General features: G+C 42.8%; 1 protein-coding gene across 1 annotated transcript in view; it reads left to right on the forward strand.

Annotated features, from left to right (window-relative positions):
- Nucleotides 1–23,922, forward strand: part of SPTBN5 (spectrin beta, non-erythrocytic 5) — a 179,426-nt gene that overhangs the window by 148,741 nt on the left and 6,763 nt on the right. Inside the window, exons 54-67 of the mRNA XM_075192975.1 lie at nucleotides 464–640; nucleotides 733–837; nucleotides 2,019–2,588; nucleotides 3,018–3,107; nucleotides 4,184–4,273; nucleotides 6,685–6,774; nucleotides 8,196–8,285; nucleotides 9,381–9,470; nucleotides 10,224–10,310; nucleotides 11,432–11,518; nucleotides 13,035–13,094; nucleotides 13,766–13,855; nucleotides 19,841–19,932; nucleotides 21,735–21,820. Of these exons, the coding sequence (XP_075049076.1) occupies nucleotides 464–640; nucleotides 733–837; nucleotides 2,019–2,588; nucleotides 3,018–3,107; nucleotides 4,184–4,273; nucleotides 6,685–6,774; nucleotides 8,196–8,285; nucleotides 9,381–9,470; nucleotides 10,224–10,310; nucleotides 11,432–11,518; nucleotides 13,035–13,094; nucleotides 13,766–13,855; nucleotides 19,841–19,932; nucleotides 21,735–21,820 (1,804 nt within the window). The remainder of the gene's footprint in view (nucleotides 1–463; nucleotides 641–732; nucleotides 838–2,018; nucleotides 2,589–3,017; nucleotides 3,108–4,183; nucleotides 4,274–6,684; nucleotides 6,775–8,195; nucleotides 8,286–9,380; nucleotides 9,471–10,223; nucleotides 10,311–11,431; nucleotides 11,519–13,034; nucleotides 13,095–13,765; nucleotides 13,856–19,840; nucleotides 19,933–21,734; nucleotides 21,821–23,922) is intronic.

Genomic DNA, 23,922 nt, shown 5'->3' on the forward strand with positions numbered 1-23,922 from the left:
AATCCAGTCACATTGGCTCAGGTAGTCTCACTCATTGCCATGGACAGCATGAGTTAATGTGCCATCATTCTAAAATCTTGTTAACCCAACCCTATAGCCAAAATAAAAATCCATGATAATAATATATTTGCTATGAATATCTATCTTTCTGATATGTGTAAAATAAGAACAGATTAAAAAAAGTCTCCATCTCAAGCTGTCCTTGGGACAGATGGGATCATGTAATGATGGTGTGTGTCAAGCTGTAGTAAGGGATTAAAGGGAAGTAGCCTATAGTCCGAGTATGCCTGTCTAAGTTCCATGCACTCTTAGTTCTTCATGTATAAAAGTATACGTCTTTCTTATATTGAGGGTATATCTGTTTAATTTAAACTCTTGTGGAATCTTGATGAACAGATTTTTTTTTAAACTGTAAATCATTTCTAAGTGGGACAGAAGCTTTAATACTGTATATACATTTTAGGTTGCAGAGAAAGTCAACGAACTGTCAGAGCTGATGGGTCTTGTGTCTGAAAGCTGGAAGAGGAGGAAAGAGATCTACAAAGAAAACCTGGAGATCATGTTGCTGTGGAGGGAGCTAGAACAGGCTGATGGGTGGCTCAACACAAGAGAACCTTATCTTTTGGATCCAAACTACGGGGTGAGGATCTACACACATCATTGCATGGTGGGAAGAAAACCATGGGGTAGAGTTTTATCATTTACTTCTGATGGTTTTTCTTTTTTTGCCAGGAGTCTGTGTCACAAGTTGAAGAACTGCTGAAGAAGCAAGAGGACTTTGAAAAGATGTTTGCAGCCCAGGCGGAGAAGTTTGAACAGCTGAAAAGAAAAGCAAAAGTAAAAGAGTTTATTTTGTTTTTACTGTGACACTGCTGCCTTTGGCACTGGAGTTATTGCTCTGGGATTCTGAAGCAAAGCAGTTTTCAGAGAAGGAGATGTCACATCATGAGATGTAGGAGCGATGCTGGAATAGTGCTTTCCTTGGGTACTTTGGAGGCTGAGGTTAATCTCATATACAGAACTTTATTGTTCCTCTTTGTAGTGTTCCAATGGGTTGGGTACTGTTTTACAGTGCGGATAATTCCGACACCAAACAGTTCTACAACTAAATTCCGAATGTTTTAAAAAACGGAGTGTACAATAATCAGACTTACCTGTATAGCGACGCTGTAGATGTCCAATTGCATTAGGATGATGACTTGAAGTAAGTCCGACTATTGACATGTCAGTCAGTAGATTTTAACATCAGCGCGACCTCTCTGTAATTTAAAGCGGCAATGTCTGGTTAAGTGTTTAAACACTTAACCTGTGGGCTCCTGACATTACACTCCGTTTTTTAAAACATTCGGAATTCAGTTGTAGTACTGGTTAGTGTTGGAATGGTGGTAATCGTGAAAACCGGTTCCAATACAGTGCAGGCTGGTAGTCCTGTCCATTACTCACATTTATCTGCAGAATCTATCATTGTCTCCATTAATCTCTGACAAAGACATATTAATTTATAATGGAGCCTAGACTAGAATTAATAGAGATGTACCTCCAGGCCTTTCTCTCAAAGGGGTGCATCTGATTGTCTATAAAAAAAAAATACAGAATCAATTGTAACCAATTTGGATGCAGAGTAACAGTAATTACCTTTAATGAAATAAGACAAATGAGCAGAAATGGTATATGGGGTAGACCATTGTAACTGATGTGATATTGAATGAAAATTTAGGAGGTATTAACTTTGTAAAATCCGCTCAGAGGAAAGAGGCTAAATAGAAATGGAATTGTGTTAAAAATTAGGCATTTTGGTGGGGCTAGCCTGGTGTCCATGGCTGTAAGGGGGACTAGTCATTTCGTATGGAAGCTCAGTGTTGTAAAGGGCTTGTGTATATTCCAATACATTTGAGGATATGTTGTATTTTATAATAAAACTTTTAAAAGGGTTTACTAGAGATTATTTCACTAGGTTATCAGGCAAAATAAAGGTGGCATGCGTGACCACGGTTATCTATATCACTTACCTCTAATAGGGAGAGTGGAACCTACTGAAGAAAATTGACCTGGAAGAGAAGGAACAGAAAAAACCCGAAACCTTCATCCGAGTGCCTTCTCTAAAGAGGAAACCTTCCGACAGAAGAGTATTGCCTCCTAAACTGTTGGATCTTGGGAGCACAAGGAATACCGGGCTTTCCATCAGATCTCCTGTGGAGACATTAAGCCCCCCATTCAAGAAAGTCACAGACAGCAACAGTGGTTTGTTGGACAACTTTGATATCAAGGCCAACAAAATTGGAATGGACAAAGAGATAAAATCCCAGAATATTCTTGATCTCAAGATTCCTCCTTTGGAGAACACCACTCCCTTGATTTCATCTCAACCTCCACAGCTATTCCACCAGCATTCCTCAACCTCAGCTGAAACTTACCAGAGTTACAAGGTGCCAGTCACCGAGAGCATACTGGGCAATATACCCCCAATTATTCCAGAAGACACCAAGCATCAACCTCTCTGGGAATCCCATTCAAACTCATCCAATGTACCTACAAAACTGTCAGTTAATCCTATCTTGCCTTCAGATTCAACAAGCAGAAGAGGTTTGGTATGTACAGTTGTCTCATTATGTCAAATTGTTATTCCTTAATTTGGAAGTTATATTTATTTGCATAATACAACTAGATTTCATTTTGGCTTCAATTTTCTCCTACCTAAATTGTACATTGTAAATGTGTTCATTTGCTGCTTTTATTCAACTCAATGGTGGCTGGTGGGCATTTCAGACAAATATTCACTAGGGGCAGACGGTCTGCATTCACTACAGGATAGGACACTGAACACTATGAGTAATACGATAGGAAAGTAGACAGAACTACTAGAAGCCAATAATAGCTGGTAGCATTTTGATTGCGTCTGTGGTGGCAGCAGCTGTGCCAGTTGGGTAAGAGGGTGCTTGGGCATCACAACATAAGAGCTGCAACTATTGTACTTCATGCCATACTCATGATTGCACATTTATCTCCTCACTATTCAGGAGGGGAAGTATGAACCTACGATACATCGTAATGTAGGCTCCTCATACGGACTTTCAAAAGTACCAGATTTACCAACATTGTCCTCATTAGTAAGTACAAAATGCCTTCAATTACTAAGCACATTTCTATATAAAAAGCTTATTATCTTTGCTCCTGCCAGAATATATATCCACATTTTAATCCATCCTTAATGCTGCTGCAAGATTGATGTTTCTCTCTCACCGCTCCACTACTTAGCAAATATCTACACTGGCTTCCTGTGTCCTCCAGATTCAAATTCAAATTACTCACCCTTACCTACAAAGCCCTCAACACCACCACCCCTTCATACATCTCAAATCTCATATCAAAATACTCTGCCGACCGCCCTCTTAGATCTACCTCTGACCTGCGCCTTGTCTCTAGTAACCACCTCTCACTCCTGCCTAGGAGACGTCTCCCGTACTGTTCCCCACTTATGGGATTCCCTACCGTGCTCAGTCAGACTTTCCCACAGCCTTCAAATCTTTAGACAGTGTCTAAAATCCCATCTCTTTTTTAAAACTTTCCTTATCCCTGATGATACTTCTCACACTAATGCACCCACACAACCATCCTAATCTCCACGCTAAGCCACACTCGCTCCTCTTGTTTCAGCTGTGCCCTATTATACTTAGAATGTAAGTTCTCTAATGAGCAGGGTCCTCCACACCCTTTTGTTTTTATGTCTGTGTTTATTTTATCTGCCTTGTATGTCACTGTTTTATGTATGTACTGTTTTTCCTACTGCATAGCGTTGTGGAGCCCTACAAATCTATGATAATAATAAGAATACACTGATGGCCAGTGGGTTACACAGGTCCCACTCACTGGTGTCTAGTGGGGCTATACAGACTCAATTCATTCACTAAAGATCACACTCACTGATATCTCGTTTGCAGATCACGGATGCATTGTGGGCACAACAGGCCCAATTCATTGGTGGCTGGTGGGCATTTCAGACCCAAATTCACTGGTGGCAGAACTACTAGAAGCCAATAATAGCTGGTAGCATTTTGATTGTGACCGGGATGGCAGCAGCTGTGCCAGTCGGGGAAGGGGGTGCTTGGGCATCACAACTTAAGAGCTGCAACTATTGTACTTCATGCCATACTCATGATTGCACATTTATCTCCTCACTATTCAGGAGGCGAAGTATGAACCTACGATACATCGTAATGTAGGCTCCTCATACGGACTTTCAAAAGTACCAGATTTACCAACATTGTCCTCATTAGTAAGTACAAAATGCCTTCAGTTACTAAGAACATTCTATGTAATTGTGCTAAGGATGATAAAGATCTCTCCCCCTCTCTGTGCTGCCATTCATAGGGTGCAATGTATTAATATACATAGAGCCCCAGTGCTCCGTGTTTGGAGCAGAAAGTCGCCATATGTCATATTTAGGTATTACACACAGGAAGAACAGGAGGGAGCGGCCACATGGTAATGATGAATATATGATTATCATACACACGTGTCCTCGATCCTTCCCGACTCCTCACTGCAGGGGGTCAAGCCTTTGTTTAATCTCCCTGATGGACCAACAAGAATATCAAGTGTCCACAGCTCACTGAAACAACACCATTGAGATCTAACTAAACTTGTTCCCGAGCACAGACAGTAATATATTTGTTGGTGCTGGATTGGCTTTGTGCTGGGTTGCAGCTCCATATTAGAATGCAGCCCTATACCCACATCACAGCTGTCTATGGCAGACTCCTGCATAGATACGGTGCAGCCTGCATCCAACATTGGACAACAAGTAAGGGGTTAGGTCTAGGTTACACTGAATCTGTCAGTGCAGACAATAAAGGAGACTTGAGACAGACTCCCGAGTGAAATATATATATATATATATAGTATATGTATACCTAGAAGAACTAGATGATTATATTGGGAGTGATTTTCTAGGATTGCATGAATTAGCTAAAGATAGGAAAGGGCATTTTTTTTTGCTAATTTTTATCCTATTACCACTGAAAAGTATACACTATCCAACCCATATAGCACAATGTAAAAAATGTTATCACAAAACATAAATTATTCTCAGTTTAACAAATACACAGCGTGGGCAGTACAGACACAATTCACTGGTGGCAATTTTACAACACAGACCAGGGCCTGATTATCCAATAGGCTGATTAGGCTGCAGCTAGGTAGTGACGCTTTTGTGTGGCGCAAAGCATTTTAGAGTGCAAAATTGTGACAGGGAGAGGTATAAACCTGAAATTCATTTTAAAATAAAGAATAGTTTTCCTCCAAAGTAAAAAGAAAACATGAACGAAAAATGTAGTAAGGTTTTTATCTTGACGTATTTCCATGGTAAAGGCTGAGGACAAGGAGTCATCCTTGGGCGGGCGTTGGGAATAAGTGAGAAGGAGAGACATGGATGGTGACAGGCACAGGTGTGACAGCCCCTCCACATATTCACCCTCAGTCACGCTTGTTCATTCTTCCATTCTGCTATACAGTTTTGATTTTAATGACAACAAAATGAGCAACAAAGGTAGCCGGGACCCTTATAAACAGCCAAGTGGAGCTGAGGTTCAAAAACACCGGAACATAAACATTTGTTGGGGGATGAAGGAAGCTGGATTTTGAAATTAAGGACGAGGTTGCTTTTACCTACTGTGTATTAGCCTGGTATGAAAGAGGAGGGGGCGCTACGAGCATATTAGACTAGGACGTCCTCAACCCTTAATGAGGCCCTGACACAGACCCTATTAGCTGGTGGAAAATTAACAATAAAGACCCTATTTAATGGTGATAGAGATACACCCAAACTGAAAGGACACGTGATTAAGTTCCTAAAATTGCTTCATCTTATTTGAGACCACCAAGGAAGAATAAGGACAATTTTATGGCCTTAGCAAATTGTAGGTCACATGCGTGTTCTGGTTTTTCACTTAAAAGTTAAGGGGCCACTGCATAGACCACATTCACTGGTGGAAAGTAGGTAACTCAAACCACCATTCTCTGGTGACTAGTGGTCAATAAAGAGCTCGTTCATTGGTAGGTAGTGGACAATATAGACAAAATTCACTGGTGACTAGTTGGCAATACAGAGCCCACTCTCTAGTGTCAAACAGGCAATACAGCCCACTACACTGATGGCCAGTGGGCAACACAGCCTACTACACTGATGGCCAGTGGGCAACACAGCCCACTACACTGATGGCCAGTGGGCAACACAGCCCACTACATTGATGGCTAGTGGGCAACACAGCCCACTACACTGATGGACAGTGGGCAACACAGCCCACTACACTGATGGCTAGTGGGGCGATACAGACTCAATTCATTCACTAAAGATCATATTCACTGATATCTAGTTTGCAGTTCACGGATGCATTGTGGGCACAACAGGCCCAATGGTGGCTGGTGGGCATTTCAGACACAAATTCACTGGTGGCAGACAGCCTGAGTTAATTGCAGGATAGTAAACTGAACACTATAAGCAATAAGATAGGAAAGTAGACAGAACCACTATAAGCCAATAATAGCTGGTAGCATTCTGATTGCGTCCGGGATGGCAGCAGCTGTGCCAGTCGGGGAAGGGGGTGCTTGGGCATCACAACTTAAGAGCTGCAACTATTGTACTTCATGCCATACTCATGATTGCACATTTATCTCCTCACTATTCAGGAGGCGAAGTATGAACCTACGATACATCGTAATGTAGGCTCCTCATACGGACCTTCAAAAGTACCAGATTTACCAACATTGTCCTCATTAGTAAGTACAAAATGCCTTCAATTACTAAGCACATTTCTATATAAAAAGCTTATTATCTTCGCTCCTGCCAGAATCACCACCTCCCCTCAAATCTCCCTCACTGTTAATAACACCACAATTTCCTCAGTCTCCCAAGCCCACTGCCTTGGTGTCACACTTGACTCTGCCCTCTGCTTTATTCCTCACATCCAGACTCTCTCCCAGTTCTGTCGATTCCACCTTAAGAACATTGCCAGAATATGCCCTATTATTACTCAACATGCTACCAAAACTCTTATCCATTTTCCCATCATCTCCCGTCTTGACTACTACAACCTCCTGCTATCTGGCATTCCTGACACCCATATATCTACATTTTAATCCATCCTAAATGCTACTGTAAGACTGATTTTCCTCTTTCACTACTCCACATCTGCTGCACCACTTTGCAAATCCCTACACTGGCTCCCTGTGTCCTCCAGAATCAAATTCAAATTACTCACCCTTACCTACAAGGTCCTCAGCAACACCACCCCTGCATGCATCTCAAATCTCATATCAAAATACTGTCCCTACCGTCCTCTTAGATCTACCTCTGACCTGAGCCTTGTCTCATCTCAGGTAACCACCTCTCACTCCTGTCTGAGACGTCTCCCGTGCTGCTCCCCACTTATGGGATTCCCTATTGTGCTCAATCAGACTTTCCCACAGCCTTCAAATCTTTAGAAATTCTCTAAAAACCCATCACTTTTTTTAAAGCTTTCCTTATACCTGATGATCCTTTTCACACTAATGCACCCACACAACCATCCCAATCTCCACTCTAAGCCACAATCGCTCCTCTTGTTTCAGCTGTGCCCTATTACACTTAGAATGTAAGCTCTCTAATGAGCAGGGTCCTCCATAACCTTTTGTTGTTTTTATGTCTGCATTTATTTTATCTGCCTTGTATGTCACTGTTTTATGTATGTACTGTTTTCCCTACTGTGCAGCGTTGTGGAGCCCTACAAATCTATGATAATAATAAGAAGAATACTCTGATGGCCAGTGGGTTACACAGATCCTACTCACTGGTGTCTAGTGGGGCTATACAGACTCAATTCATTCACTAAAGATCACTGATATCTAGTTTGCAGTTCACGGATGCATTGTGGGCACAACAGGCCCAATGGTGGCTGGTGGGCATTTCAAACCCAAATTCTCTGGTAACAGACAGCCTGAGTTAATTGCAGGATAGTAAACTGAATACTATGAGCAATTAGATAGGAAAGTAGACAGAACTACTAGAAGCCAATAATAGCTGGTAGCATTTTGATTGCGTCCGGGATGGCAGCAGCTGTGCCAGTCGGGGAAGAGGGTGCTTGGGCATCACAACTTGAGAGCTGCAACTATTGTACTTCATGCCATACTCATGATTGTACTTTTATCTCCTCACTATTCAGGAGGCGAAGTATGAACCTCTGATACATCGTAATGTAGGCTCCTCATACGGACTTTCAAAAGTACCAAATTTACCAACATTGTCCTCATTAGTAAGTACAAAATGCCTTCAATTACTAAACACATTTCTATATAATTGTGCTAAGCATGATAAAGATCTCTCCTCCTCTCTGTGCTGCCATTCATAGGGTGCAATGTATTAATATACATAGAGCCCCAGTGCTCTATGTATATTAATACAAAAACACAGGAACATAAACATTGGTGGGGGGATGAAGGAAGATGGATTTTGAAATTAAGGACAAGTTTGTTTTTACCTACCGCGTATTAGCCTGATATGAATGATGAGGGGGTGCAAAGATTAGGGCGTCCTCAACCCTTAATCAGGCCCTAAAAAGACTCTATTAGCTGGTGGCAAATTAACAATAAAGACCCTATTTACTGGTGGACAGCGGTCATTACAGACCCCATCCACTGGGCAAAACGAACACCATTCAGTGTCCTAGGGTCCCATGTTTCCAATTTTTCCTTTTTCCATCAGAAATGTATAACTTGATGTGCTTATTATCCCATAATTCAGACTAGGGATACACCCAAACTAAAAGGACACATGTGATTACGTTCCTAAAATTGCTTCATGTTATTTGAGACCACCAAGTATAGGGTGAATTTTATGGCCTTCACCATTCTCTGGTGACTAGTGGTCAATAAAGAGCTCATTCATTGGTAGGTAGTGGACAGTATAGACAAAATTCACTAGTGACTAGTTGGCAATACAGAGCCCACTCTCTGGTGTCAAACAGGCAACACAGCCCACTACACTGATGGCTAGTGGGTTACACAGATCCCACTACACTGAAGGCCAGTGGGTTACACAGGTCCCTCTCACTGGTGTCTAGTGGGCCTATACAGACTCCATTAATTCACTAAAGATCACATTCACTGATATCTAGTTTGCAGTTCACAGATGTATTGTGGGCACAACAGGCCCAATTCAATGGTGGCTGATAGGCATTTCAGACCCAAATTCTCTGGTGGCAGACAGTCTGAGTTCAGGGGGCATATTCACTTAGGATTCACGCCCCCGGTTACCCCCAAGGGGGTGCTTGGGCATCACAACTCAAGAGCTGCAACTATTGTACTTCATGCCATACTCATGATTGCACTTTTATCTCCTCACTATTCAGCGGGTGAAGCATGAACCTACGATACATCGTAATGTAGACTCCTATGACGGACCTTCAAAAGTACCAGATTTACCAACATTGTCCTCATTAGTAAGTACAAAATGCCTTCAATTACTAAGCACATTTCTATGTAATTGTGCTAAGAATGATAAAGATCTCTCCTCTTCTCTGTGCTGCCATTCATATGGTGCAATGTATTCATATACATAGAGCCCCAGTACTCCATGGTTGGAGCAGAAAGTCGCCATATGTAATATTTAGGTATTGCATATAACGCAGCTCTGCTCATAAATGGAGCAGAGGTGACAGAGGATTTACACACAGGAAGAACAGGAGGGAGCGGCCACATGGTAATGATGTATATATGATTACCATGCACACGTGCAGGTGCCCTCGATCCTTCCGACAGCCCTCATTTCTATAGTGCAGGATAGACAATGAAATCAAAGTTCTGCTTACTATGGGCTACAGCAAGTTATGTACATAGCATCATTTTATTACATAGGTCTGACTGTCATGTATAACCTGGGTGGAAAGTCCACCCAGGGAATGTGGTCTAGCCATAAGGATGGCACATTATGTAGGGATCCTTTAGTGACACCTGTACCATAGATAGTGTTGTCCATGCTTTTCATGGCGAGGTCCTTATAGATGTCACACATAAATTAATTTAGTAACAGCTATGCATTCCTTCCTGAAGTTCACTTTCCCTACTCACTATGTACAGTTCAATTTCTGTAGTCCCCTGTGTGTTTATCATTGGCTGGGCCTGGGATGGTGGCAGCTGTACCTGAACGTAATGCCACACTCGTAATCTGCACTTTTTATCTCCTCAATATTCAGGAGCTAAAGTACGAGCCTCTGATACAACTTAATGTTGACTCAAATGGACCTTCAAAAGTACCAGATTTACCCTCTGTGTCGTCATCGGTAAGTACAAAATGCCTTAAATTGCTAAACACATTTTTATGTAATTGTGCTAAGAATGTTAAAGATCTCTCCCCCTCTGTGCTGCCATACCTAGGGCACAATGTATTAACTTACATAGAGCCTGAGTCTATATAAAACGCTGCAAAAAAACAACAAAAAAAGAAAAACGGAGCAGAGGTAACAGAGGATTTCGGATAAGGGACATTAGGCCACATGGTAATGATTAATATGATTACCATGCACATGTGCCCTCGATCCTTCCCCACCCCTCCTCCAGCTGCCCCCTCCTACGGAAAGCTGGATGAAGCCGACACCCAGAGGTAAGTATAGACAAAGGAGTGGAAATACACCTCTGTCCTCCATATTTGCCTTGATCCATATACCCCACAGTTGGGGGCTACATGTCACGATTGGTAAAACTTCACCTCAACCATAAATTATATAGTAAAGCCCCAATTCACAGAATGACAGAGGTCTGATGACAGAGACCCCCCTTTGTCTCTACAGACACGTTTTAATATGGCCAGTTCTACTGCCAGAAGCATTTTATATAACAGTTCTGAGACCTCTTAGTAAAGTCTTTCAATGTCCAAAATTGACCATTGCTATAACTATTTGTAAATGCCAATTACAACAATTTCTTTGATTGAAATGACAATAGAGAGAAAATAAAGGTTTCCAAATTCTGTAATTTTTGTCTTCGTTGGACAAATGCAATGGCCAAGTCCTGGTTTCTGGAACACATAGGTGCAGAAAATATGAATTTAGGGCAGAAATTCCATACAATAAATGTTCTGTAGTGGCTTTATCCACAAGAGTTACCATCTTTCATGTCACAGAGACGAGTTTACATCTGTATATTTTACCATGGCTAATCCCTTATAGCTTCTGACCTCATTGAATGAGAAGAGTTGTAGGGAAACAACACAATGGGGTTGGCAGAAACGTAATGGTTTGTGTTTAATATTATGGTGGTATGTGCACATATATACTATAACCCAACCAATCAGGTTTCAACAGCTATCATTTCTCTAGTGCAGGATAGACAATGAATGTCGGCAGCTGTACTTGAACGTAATGCCACACTCGTAACCTGTACTTTTTATCTCCTTAACATTCAGGAGGTGAAGTACGAGCCTCTGATACAACTTAATGTTGACTCAAATGGACCTTCAAAAGTACCAGATTTACCCTCTGTGTCGTCATCAGTAAGTACAAAATGCCTTAAATTGCTAAACACATTTTATGTAATTGTGATAAGAATGTTAAAGATCTCTTCCCCCTCTCTGTGCTGCTATACCTAGGGCTCAATGTATTAACTTACATAGAGCCTGAGTCTACATAATATGCAGCTCTGCTAAAAAAAAAAAACATTAAGAAAAACGGAGCAGAGGTGACGGAGGATTACAGAAAAGGGACATTATGCCACATGGTAATAATTAATATGATTACCATGTACTATACGTGCCGTCCTCCTTCACGACGCCTCCTCCAGCCACTCACTCCTACAGAAAGCTGAACAAATCAGACACCCAGGGGCAAATATAGAGAAAAGAGTGGAAATATAGAACTCTCTTTCCTCCATATTTGCCTTGATAGATAATCACCATAGTCAAAGGCTACGTGTCAGGATTAGCCCTGATCCACTTCACTGTAGGAGGAATGAACGTTCGTGAAACAGTTAAAAAAAAACTTCACCCTAACCATAAATTATATAGTAAAACCCAACTCAAGAGTGGTGGGAAACTGAAGTGTGGGACCTCCCGTTGTCCCTACAGACAGCTCTGTAATGACCAGTTCACCTGTCAAACAGGAGCATTTTTTTCTCTTCATTTAAATGTTTATTATTCATTTAACAGCATTGAGTACAATGGCAACAAATAGATATAGCGGCACCGAACAATTGTTCAGAGTCAGAGATAAACAGTAGCTATATCTAAAGCCTAGTGAATTTTCGATACTTAGTATCTCAATGGAGGCTATTACAAACATATGGACCCAAAATATATTAAATTAAAAGTATTATCTGTGTAATTGTCATAATATATGATTGCATGAGTGGGGAGGGGGAGGGAGAGGGTAGTGTGGATATAAAGAAGATGAGGAGGAGCTTCTCTTGCTTGGGGGAGGGGGGGGGAGAGGTAGAGATTGGGAGGGACAAAAAAATAAGCAGGAGCATTTTGAATAACAGCACTAAGACCGGCTGTGTGATAAACACTGATTGGATGGCTGCCGCAACATTCACTTAACTCGCACTATGGCACATTTATGCACATAGCATTATTTGTGTCCTTTATAATCTGGGTGGAATTTCAATACCAGGAATAGGTGGTGCTATCAATGTAGTCAGCATAAGGAGGACACCTTACATAGTGATCTTTTCAGGGCACCCTAGATAGTGTTGTCCATACTTTTCATGGCAAGGTCCTTATGTCATATATATAAGATTACTGACAGCAGCCTATTCTATACTCTCCTTCCTGAAGTTTATTTTCCCTACCTACTATTGCAGTTCACTTTCAGTAGTTCCCGTGTGAATCACTGTGTTCATCTATCCAGAGGGAAACACTGTAGAGATTGAAGTCCGTTGTCCCTCAGAACCATCATTATGGTTTTTAGGGACCCATGCGAGGGCTACTTACTGATGCAGTAAATACATGATGTTGCAGGTTTGTTATTTGAGGACTATGTCACTACTGTTAATCTGTTTGTTTTTATTTCCAGACTCCTAGGATAATAAATGGATTCATGGAGACAAAGCAGACATTTTTGCCTGGTGGAAAGGTACAGTAATAAACTATTAACAGGGCAGGATTAGTTATATTTATTATTTGAGATTTCAACACCATATAGCAAATGATGGCCAAACATAACATAGGGAAGCCATGCCTCAGCCATCTGGCTGAGCATTCTAGGGGGCATATTTAATTAGGATTCTCGGCCCCGGGCACCGCAACATCGCGGATTTCTGTGCGCACCCCCTAGGGCTGCACACAGAAAAAAATATTTTATACATTCACAAGAAGCCATTAGTATTGCAAATTAGACTCCAAATTCCAAACACACAAGAACCATAAATTGTTAGAACAATAATCGATAAATAAATTTAAAAAAAACAAATTGAGACCTCAAATAAGTCTCTGATTGGTAGTCACCTATAAAATGGCCTTGGGGCATGTAAACTTATAACATAGTTGTTTCATCATTCCATATGAATGTAATATTAGTACAAACCTAAAGAGGAGAGACATTAAACAAAATAAGTTACATTAATAACTATATATTAAAAACCATATATCTTGCATTCCCAAAAAGGCGTTATATTTGCTATATGGTAGAAGGGGCAGGTAACAGTTAGCTAATGGGGTAGTCCAAAAGCAGAAAACCACTTTTAAAAAAATCTATAGACTATACATGCTTTAATCATGTGCTTTCCATCTATTGTGTAACTGCAGGTGTGTCCAGTCAACTTCTGGTACTCTTATTACATTACACTCCGTGGACAGACCATGAGTTTCTACCGTGCAAAGAGGGATGAAGCCAAGGTACTGTAGTGCAAGAGCAAAGCCACGTGGTTGTAAAAATGTCACTTCTTGGATATGTAGAGGGAAATATAAATATATACATTCTTCATATTGATGTGAACAAATACCAGTCCAGAGCTTGCCCCCCCATCCCTTCCACATCCATACCTGATATAGTTAGTATTAGAAGAGGTTGGTGCACTCCCCAGGACCTAATGGCTGTGATCATGCGGACTGCTCACTCACTTTTATGTCCTGCACCAAACTGAAGAACCAGTAATAGAAAGTGCTAGCAGCCTGCTCTTTTTAAAGTGACTCCGCTTCCACCAAGAGCAGTTGGGAGAGTGATGAGAAAAAGCCCCAACGTCTCTGTAAATACGCATCCCTGTAATTAATCTCTGCTGTGTCACAATAATGGAGCTCTGCTCTATACTCTGGCCACCAGGCTTTGCAAACTATCCATCAGAAATTGATGTCTCCTCCCATGTCCATTTGGTAGACTCTGAGGACATTGGGGTATAGAGTAGTAGGAAATAGGCTTTTGGCACTTTAAGAAACTTGTTAACTTGTCCTAGCTCCTTACCCTCTATACCCCACTTCCTGTTTAGGCTTCAGTTTAAGTTTAGTGCCCTGGCGTATAGGGCACTTTGGGCTTATTATTGATTCGTTGTTGCCAGCTGTGAGCTGCTTGGAGCAGGGAACTATGGGTGCCTCCACTGCTGCTCCTATCGCTGGACACCTCCGGGGAGCTGGCCACAGTCGCCGCAGGTTGTAACCGGTGTCCCTAAGCAGCGACTGCGCAGGAGCAGCCGCAGCTTCACCATGCACTGGAGGGATGGCAGCAGGTAAGTGAAAACCTCTCCCAGCATAGTGCTCCCATTCTCTGTCCCTTGTCTTGTACGGTATTGGGTTGTGGGGCTGTTTTTTTCTGAGTGGTTTGTCCCTCAGACTGTTAGGGATCTTTGGCTGTATTGCAGCTCACTTTCTTTGCTTTTCCTGTGTGTTTTTCTCCTATCAGTGTTTTATTATATAAGATAGAGGGAGATCCTTGTGTGCTAAGGCTGAGTTGCCTTCTATGTCGAAGTTCACCTGTGCCGCATGGAACGCAAAATTCCCTTTGGGACAGTCAGTCGGGGACGCTTTATGCGCAGTCTGCCAACCTGTGGATCGCATGCCTTGTGTGGCAGGGGGCTCTGGCTAGGCCTTTGCAGGCCTGGGCTTAGTCACTAGTCAATTCTGTGGATGAGCTTGCCCGATTGGTGCATTTCTATCCAGTGGGTGGTCTGTCCCCAATCTCCTCTGCCTCTGTGAGCAGTGTGGTGGATTCCGTTCCTGGTTCACAGGGCCAGGGTCCGGCTGCTGTGGTCGTGAACTCTGAAGAATCGGCCTGTGTATGAGGTCTAGCAGCTTCAGCACAGGGTTTGGTTTCTGTTTCCTTCTCATTAGAGAGGATGTTGGAATCTAGTGGGTGGCTTACAATGTGGATGTCAGACCTGGTCTGCTCGACCTCCAGTTGCTATGTCTCAGCAGACAAGCAGTAGATGTGACAGACATATTCTGCCCACTAGAGTCAGCCATGGTGGGAACCAGTCTTCTATTCAGGGATCTGTGGTTTCACTCTACCATGGATGCCTGGGTACAGGGAATTAAGAACCGAGGGTACATGATCATTCTCCTTAAGTATCATCCTCCCTAATGGTTGTTTTTCCCCGCATTTTGGATAAAGGGATTGGCTCTGCGAGAAGTCATCCATTCCCTGATTTCTTCTAGAGTAGTTATTCCTGAAGGAATCTCAGAAAGGTTTGGTGTATTTATTCTTGTTCCGAAACCCGAAAGTTCGTTCAGGCCAATTCTGAATCTAAAACCTTTGATCGCCAAGATTCAAGATGGAGTCCTTGTAGTCGTTGATTCACAGCAAGGAACAGGGAGAGTTCATGGTGGCTCTAGACATCAAGGATGCCTATCTGCATGTTTCCATCTGGGAGGGTCATCAGTCCGTCCTCAGGTTTGCGGTTCAGTCGAACCATTACCAGTTCCAGGTACTTCCTTTGGTCTGGCCACGAGTCTTCACCAAGATCATAGATATTAAACTAATCACTAGCGCAAAAAGATAAGGATAACAATAATTATAAACAAATGTTAAATTAATAAACTTCCCTAATAATAAAGTAATATAATACTAATAATGAGGAAACCTCTGGCTGCTGCTGCAAAAAAAAAGGCAAACCACAACCTTCTACCATAAATAATAGAATTCTAAAACTTTGCCGCGCTCTCTAGAATACCTATATGCAAATACACCATAAATTAAATTTAAAATAAATTTTATATATAGAAAAATATTTGTAAAACACATATATAAATGAAACACAATAATATAACCAATAAAACCACATAGACTCTTGGAAAAATTCTAAAGGGGTGTCCTCATGCAGATAAAATATGTATTCATTTATTTCAATTCCAAAACAGTCATATGGAAGTAAACAGACAAGCAGCAAATTAAGCTGCAAAAAATTGAGCTACAAAAAATACCTCCAAATAATTATCTTCAGCTCTATTAATTTAGAGTCTTCACATCTGTATTAATTCAATAATAGGGATAATAGGCCTCAAATGCACACCAAAACAATCCAATTGCAATGTCTCTAAGGGAAGGGTACAGGTACCGTAAAACAGCATATGTAACTGATGTCACATCTTACCACACTGTTCTCCTCTAAATTGTTGAAAGTGGCTCGGCGCCCTTTGGTAACAGGACTCCTTGTGTAATCTCTGTATACTTTGTCTCAAGCCTACCTCCAGTGACGTGAGGTCAGATGACTGTCACATAAGCGGCTATACACCGCTAATTACCAACCAACTCCTCACAGTGCTAGGATTAACTCTCCTCCTTATTAAACACTGTTCACCACTGTTTGTTCAAAAAAGTACCAAAGACAGTAAACACCATTCAGAGTCCTGCACAATCTTAAAAGAAATAATAATGCTGAACACGCTCTTCTGTCCTTCATCAAACTCCATTAACACCAGCTGACATGTTTCATCCCTATATTGGGGACTTCACCAAGATCATGGTGGTCATGACTGCGCAGTTGCGGTCCAAGTAGGTCACTATCATCCCTTATCTGGATGATCATCTTCTAAAGGTGGAGTTACCGGCGGTACTCAAGTCCCATATCCTGGTAAAATCCAGCCTCTGGAGTCCCACGGTTGGATCCTCAACCTCAAGAAGTCCAAGTTGACTCCGACCCAATGGATGATCTTTTTGGGCCTTCTATTCAACACGCAAAACCAGTGAGTGTTCTTGCCCCCAGGCAATACTCTGGCCTTGCAGAAGATAGCAAGAACTGTTGGCTATCAAGCAGACCTCTGTACACTTCTGCATGAAGGTTTTGAGGTAAATGGTATCGACTTTCGTAGCGGTCCAGTTTGCTCAGTTTCATGCATGGGCGTTTCTGCTGGAACTCCTTTCGAAGTGGAACAGATCCCCCCCTGAACCTTTTCAGTCAGGTGTTCCGTCTTTCACCTTGAGTGCTTCAGTTGCTACTTTAGTGGCTGCAATATCTGCAGAGGTCGCCCTTTCTCAATCTAAGGACTTTGGTTACAACGGATGCCAGTCTTTGTGGTTGGGGTGCCGCCTGCTTTCATACCCGGTTTCAGGGTCTTTGAACTTTGAAAGAATCCAAGCTTCCAATCAATGTATTGGAACTGCCAGTGGTTTTTGCTTTAGGGAAGGGAGGCGGTGAAGATACAGTTGGACAATGCCATAGTGATGGCATACCTCAATCACCACGGCGGCACCAAGAGCCCTTTAGCCATGCGAGAGACTGACAGAATCTTTCAGTGGGCCGAAACTCACATTCAGGCCATCATGGCAATTTGTATTCCAGGTTTAGAAGATTGGGGGCTGGACTTTCTCAGCATACAGACTCTGCATGTCTGCGAATGATCCCTCCATTCAGAGGTATTTCGCAGGTTGGTGGACAGGTGAGGTCAACTGGACATCAACATGATTGCATCTCATTTGAAACAAAAGTCCAGCTCTTCTGTTCCCGGGCAAGAGATTCCCTGGCTGTCTCAGTAGATGCCATGTCTGTTCCTTGGCGGTTCCACTTAGTTGACCTGTTGACATCGGTAGCAATGCTTCCAAGGTTCTTAAAGAAGGTAAAGAGAGAGGGTGTTATGGTCATTTTGGTGGCGTTGATTGGCCAGGGGGGACCTGGTACATTGACGTTCTCTCCATGGCAGGGGGTCAGTTGTGGTGTCTGAAGCTCTGGCCAGACCTGTTTAGTCAAAGACTGATCATCTTGGTTTAGAATGTCTTGCTTTACGGTGTGGTTGTTGAAGCCCTGTTTCTGTGAGCTAAGGGCTTGTCTAAGCACATGGTGCAGACTATGGTTTGTTCTCGGAAAATGGGTTCAGCCAAAATATATCATTGTGCCTGGAGAATATATATTGGCTGATGTGAAAGGAAAGGGTACCTCTTTTTTTCGATTGTCCAGGTCGCTTCTGTTTTTGCAGGACAGGCTGGACAATGGCTTGCTTAAGGGTAAGGTGTCTGCTCTTTCTGTCTTATTTCAAAGAAGACTCGCTCTGATGCCTGATGTGCAAATATTCATTCAGGGGTTGATTCAGGCTCTGTGTTCCTCCGGTAGTGTCTTGAGATTTAAACTTGGTGTTGAATGCTTTGCAGCATTCCCATTTTGAACCATTTGACATGGTGGATTTGAAATTTCTGATATGGGAGACTGCCTTCCTTTTGGCCATTTCTTCAACTAGAAGAGTTTGAGCTTGCAGCATTATCCTGCAAGTCTCCTCTTCTCGTCTTTCATGAGATGGTTCTTTGAACTAGGCCTTCCTTTCTAAAGTGCTATAAATCAGGACATTGTCCTATGAAGACCAACATTTGGTCAGGGTAGAGATGACAAAGTTTATCTTCCTTCTCTAGATCTGATCCGAGCTTTGCATTCATATGTGCGTAGGACTCGCACAAGAATGAGGATCCTTTTGGTCCTTTATGATGCACACAAGAGAGGCTGGCCGGCCTCTAAGGTGACTATTGCTCGGTGGATTATGGCTGTAATACATCAGGTTTATAGTAGGGCTGGGCAGCCTTTTCCAGATAATCTTAGGGCTCACTCCTCGAAGTCGGTGAGTGCTTCCTTGGCGGCACAACATGGTGCCTCAACTAAATTGGACGACCACTTGGTCCTCCGTTCAGACGTTTACTCGGTTTTACGCTTTTGCATCAGTGGATGCAAGTTTTGGGAGAAAGGTGCTTCGTGCCAATTCTTCTAAGCGGTCCACCCGTGGTGACGGATTTTGGACTTCCCCGGTGTTCCCCAGTTGGACGTGGGAGAAAATAGGATTTTTATATGTATATAAAATCTGTTTCTCTTAGTCCATTGGAGACATCGAGGGCCCTCCCTTAACACTCTGGTTTCTCCTGTTGTGTGACATGTTGTGTTTTTGTTCAAGAGGATGTTGTTGTTTTTCTCTTTATTGTCTCCTTATCCATGGGGCTTGGTTAAACATAAACTGAAGCCTGAACAGGAAGGTGGGTATAAAGGAGTGGAGCTAGGGCTAGTTAACAAGTTCCCAACACCTGTTTCCCACTACTCTATACTACAATGTCCCTGGTGTCCCCAAATGGATTTGGAGGAACGGATTTAACGTAAGTATAAAAATCATATTTTTCATATGCTGTCCAAAACAATAGTCTCTGCTTTGTATACAAGTCACTACATAATGAAGTGTTTTGTAAACTAGTCTAGTAGGAGCGGGCTGCATAATAATATACTGATCATATGGGAGCTGCCATGCATATTTAAACAGTGAACGAAAAATATCTTTACACAAAGCACTGTGATACCTGGAGAGATTAATCAATAGCCCTCTGCAAACATTTGTAGGGCTAATAATGATACTTGGTAGATCTATCAATCACACGTTCCAGAGCACAAACGTGACAGGATATTGATGTATGTAATATCTTGTTTTCAGAACGAAACAGCGATTCCTTCAGTCACTGTGACCGATGCAGTCTGTGAAAGGATAAAGGATTCTTCAGACAAAGCAAACACCTTTAGTGTGAGGTATAGAACCACATTTTTAGACATTTAAAGTAAAACACTGTCTAATTAGGCCTAGTTTCCATTGATATGTGCCTTTAACCAACTTTTCTTTAGATTGTACTTTTTTGGATGTAGAGTATAACCCTGTATGGATACATGTGCTTCCTACATACAACCTAATGGCATCCATAGTCTCTATTTTTGCAAGTTTGTGTTTCCTTTGGAATTTTTAGGACCCAATAAAATAAAAAATGAAAGTTCTTCAAACACTAGTCTGTAATTTAAAGGTTCCCAAACACAGGGAAATCCAGACACTTAACTTAAAATTTGGAGCTGCATCCAGATGGAGTCAGACACAACACACAAGGGCAAATGTAGAATCCATCCAACACTGTTTTCCATCAGTCACAAATTACCCATTGAAATATCTTGATCAGATGTTGTGGATTACGTGGCGGTGTTTTCAGCAATGAAATGCACCTTGTTCAGCATTTCAACATGCAAGAGTTTCCAGGGTAAGCGGCCTCTCCATACTCCCACTTTTGATGGTACAGGACCAATTAGGTCCTGTACACATGGTGCAAGACAGCAGCAGCTTCTGTGCAGTCAGCTTGTCTTTTAGTGCTACAGCCCCCAGATTGATTCAGCCTGCACAACCTTAATTTATAGGTCTAACCTTTCCAGAGACAAAGTGGTATCGACCAACGAGGACAGACTCTTGCCGTCAGCATGTCTGATACCCAGGAATCCATTTCCTAAATGAGTGGCACTAGAGAGCAGACTTTGGTGGTGCACAGTTATGTGTGTATCAAATGCCTTAATAAATTACCTGCATTGCTCTGCACAACACACTCAGGGGCTGAAATTCTGCAAACAATACCTGATCTTAAGTGGGTTCAGTCTCTAGTGCAATCTGTGGACTGCATTTCCCACCTACCTATCCTGGCAGGAAAACTCCAAAGTAACTTGGACATTTCCATCCTGGAACCCAGGCCGCTGGTTGTCCCCATATAACTATTCCACATTTTATGTAGCAGACATTGATGCCTGTGTGGAAGACTTCTTTGTGTAAGAAGGACCTTCTGGTGGCTGTTGATTCTCAGCCATTGCTCCCCTTGAGGGTGGCGTTGGAACATCCGACCATCTGTGTCTCCCTACTGCTGACTGAGAATATACCTTTCTTTGAGGCTAGGGAGGCGCAGACCAACCCACTCAGGAACGTGTGTGTCTCTAAGTCTGCTCCTTCTCTTGTCTACTTGTGATTGTCTGGGCTAATTTTGAACTGGAGAAGCAGGGAATGTGGGAGATATAAGGAGCTGGTTCTTTATTCCAGCGCCTCCTAGGGCTAAAATATAATCCACCATCCGAGCCTCAGAGAAAGGGATTTACTTATATGAACTTACAATGTTGACAGCTCAGACCTATGTTGCATCAGATAGGAGAGCAGGCAGGGTTTGCATAGGACACAACTAAGCCCTTGAGCAATAAAACAAAGCTACTTTTGCTTATAAATATACTTTACTGATAAATGTAGGAAGCCTGTATATACAGATGGAGGTAAAATCCCATTTATATTATCGTATTTGCTATTGAAATTAAGCACTTCAACCCAATCTAACAACATGATTGTGCTGTGAGCACTGTAACATTATTTATGTAGAAATATTCAATGTTCCAAAGCACATATGTAGTAATTCACAATGCAGTCCAGAGTACAGGATATGTCAATCTGTCATGGCAGCCGTGGAGCATTTCTTCCGCTCCGTGAGTGTTACTTGTATTTTAGTTGATCACCACAGGTAATATGTTTTCTGTATCTCCAGGGCATTGGATGGATCTGAATACATCTTCTCGGCTCCTTCCATCAAAAAGATGGAAATCTGGATCCAAGCAATTGACACAAGAACAGGTGCGAGTTTTTTGTGGTTGCAACAAGGTTATTATAAATGTATCTTTGTTTACAGCTATTATCAATTATAACCTTAACCAACTGAACGACCTTGCATTGCACAAATGATAAATCCTACAGATTTTTGATGTGGCAGCTGCAGGACCGATTTCTACTGTAGATAAAGGAAGAGATGAGGGGGAATATTGTATTGATGTGTATGGCTTTAGCTCTGGAGATACAAACTGGCAGATCTAATCATTATCACTCTATCTGTTTAAGGATTCATACCACAAACCAGCAAGTAAATGCTTATATGTTCATCTACGCTAGTTTATTTCTCTCACATCCCTTGGGGGACACCGGGGGACCTTGGGGTATACAGTAGGGCAGGCGAATGCTGGCACTTTAACTTTTAGTTAACTAAAACTCTGGCTCCACCTGCAAAGTTCATTCATTCTGCTCTCCCGCGGCTGCGGCCGGCGGGGAGAGTGTGAGGCAGCGATGGGGGAGGTCTGTTAAGCGCACAGCACGGACGGCTGTGCCCTGGCTGCAGGGGGGGGGGGGGGGGGGAGCGGAGGTGCCGTATAGGTCCTCCTTGTCTGCCTGCTCCCTTTCCCGATTATTTAACCCTCCATTGGAGCCAGACACAGTTGTTGGTGGCTGGGGTCTGTCCTCCAAGTACAGAGAGCATGCTGTCTGCACACACTGCATCTGGAGGTTTGGCAGCAGTGAAACTCTCTCTCAGCGTAGTGCTGTGAGAGAGACATTAGAAATCGCAGTGGGTTCCCTGAGTTGGCTGTTTTTTCCTAAAAGAAGTCTGTTTAATTGGGTAGAGATAAGAGTTCTATTTTTAGCTCAGGGAACAGGGTCAGGCAAGGGTCACTGTCTCAGTGAGCCCTGCTAGGCTGTGGATTGGTGGAGTTGTTTGTCTGTCTTAAATGTTAGCCAGAGCTGGGCCCGGGAGGGGGGAGGGTGGTGTGTGTGTGTGTGTGTGTGTGTGTTTGTTTTACTCCTCGGCACTTCCCCCGTGGTAGTCTTTCACTCCTCGTGTGTAGACACCTGAATAGGCAGCCATATCTAAAGCTCCTGCTTCTCCCCTTTTCTATCCTGTATACTGTAAGGTAAAGGGTTGGGGGTGGTGTGTTTAGCCTTTTGTATTTTTACACACTAAGGAGCTTTTGGCTGTATGCAGGCTCACTTTCTCTTGTAGTTTGTGTGCTGCTTGTTATCTGTATTGTGTGTATTTTACTGTACTGTTTTGTACCATCTTTGAACATGTCTGAGAGGGAAAAATCTACACGTGGCAGGGCTGGTGCTTCTATGTTAAGTTTCACCTGTGCTGTTTGTCATGTTAAGTTACCGTCTGGGCATTCAGGAACACAGGCTCTGTGTGTGTCCTGTAGGCCCACGGAGACTACTCCTGGTGAAACAGTGGCTGTCTGTTCAAACACGGAGGAGCCTGCTTGGGTTCGGTTTCTATTTAATACAGTGGAACTGCTTGCTCAGAAGGTACAGTCTCAGGCTGCTCAATCTTCTGATTCTGCTTCCTTAGTTCAGGCTTTACCTGTTGTTGCTCCAGTGCAGTCTGGAGAACCAGCCTGGGTGCAGGGTCTTGCATCCTCAGTACAGGGTCTGGTAGCGGTCTCTTCCTCCTTGGAGAGGATGATGCAGTCGGTCACTCCGCCTTCCTCAAGTAAACGGAGGCGGGTGGCCGCCTCTTTTCTGGGACATGGATCTGATTCTGATTGTGGTTCCCAGGAAGAGAGTGAGTTACCGCTGAGCTCTGAAATAGATGCTGCTTCTCTGTTGGAGGTCCCAGCAGATCGTCAGAGTGTGGAAGAGTTAATTCAGGCGGTGGCAGCGGGTGCTTCTTTGAGGCCTGCTTTAGCATCAGCATGGGTTAACAAAGCTGTTGATCGCTGGTCAGAAAACAATTGTCTGAGGGTTTGTTGGCTGGCAGGCCATCCTCTGAATTGATTCCTTTAGTGGAACAGATTCAGAGGGCAACGGATTATTTAGGGGAAGCTGCTATGGAAGCGGGGACAATGGCAGCGCGCATTTCTGCCTTGGCAGTGGCAGCGCGTCGGACTCTCTGGTTAAAGTCCTGGGAGGCGGACGTA

This window comes from Mixophyes fleayi, chromosome 12 (genome assembly GCF_038048845.1).
Source record: "Mixophyes fleayi isolate aMixFle1 chromosome 12, aMixFle1.hap1, whole genome shotgun sequence".
NCBI classification, from domain to species: Eukaryota; Metazoa; Chordata; class Amphibia; order Anura; family Limnodynastidae; genus Mixophyes; species Mixophyes fleayi.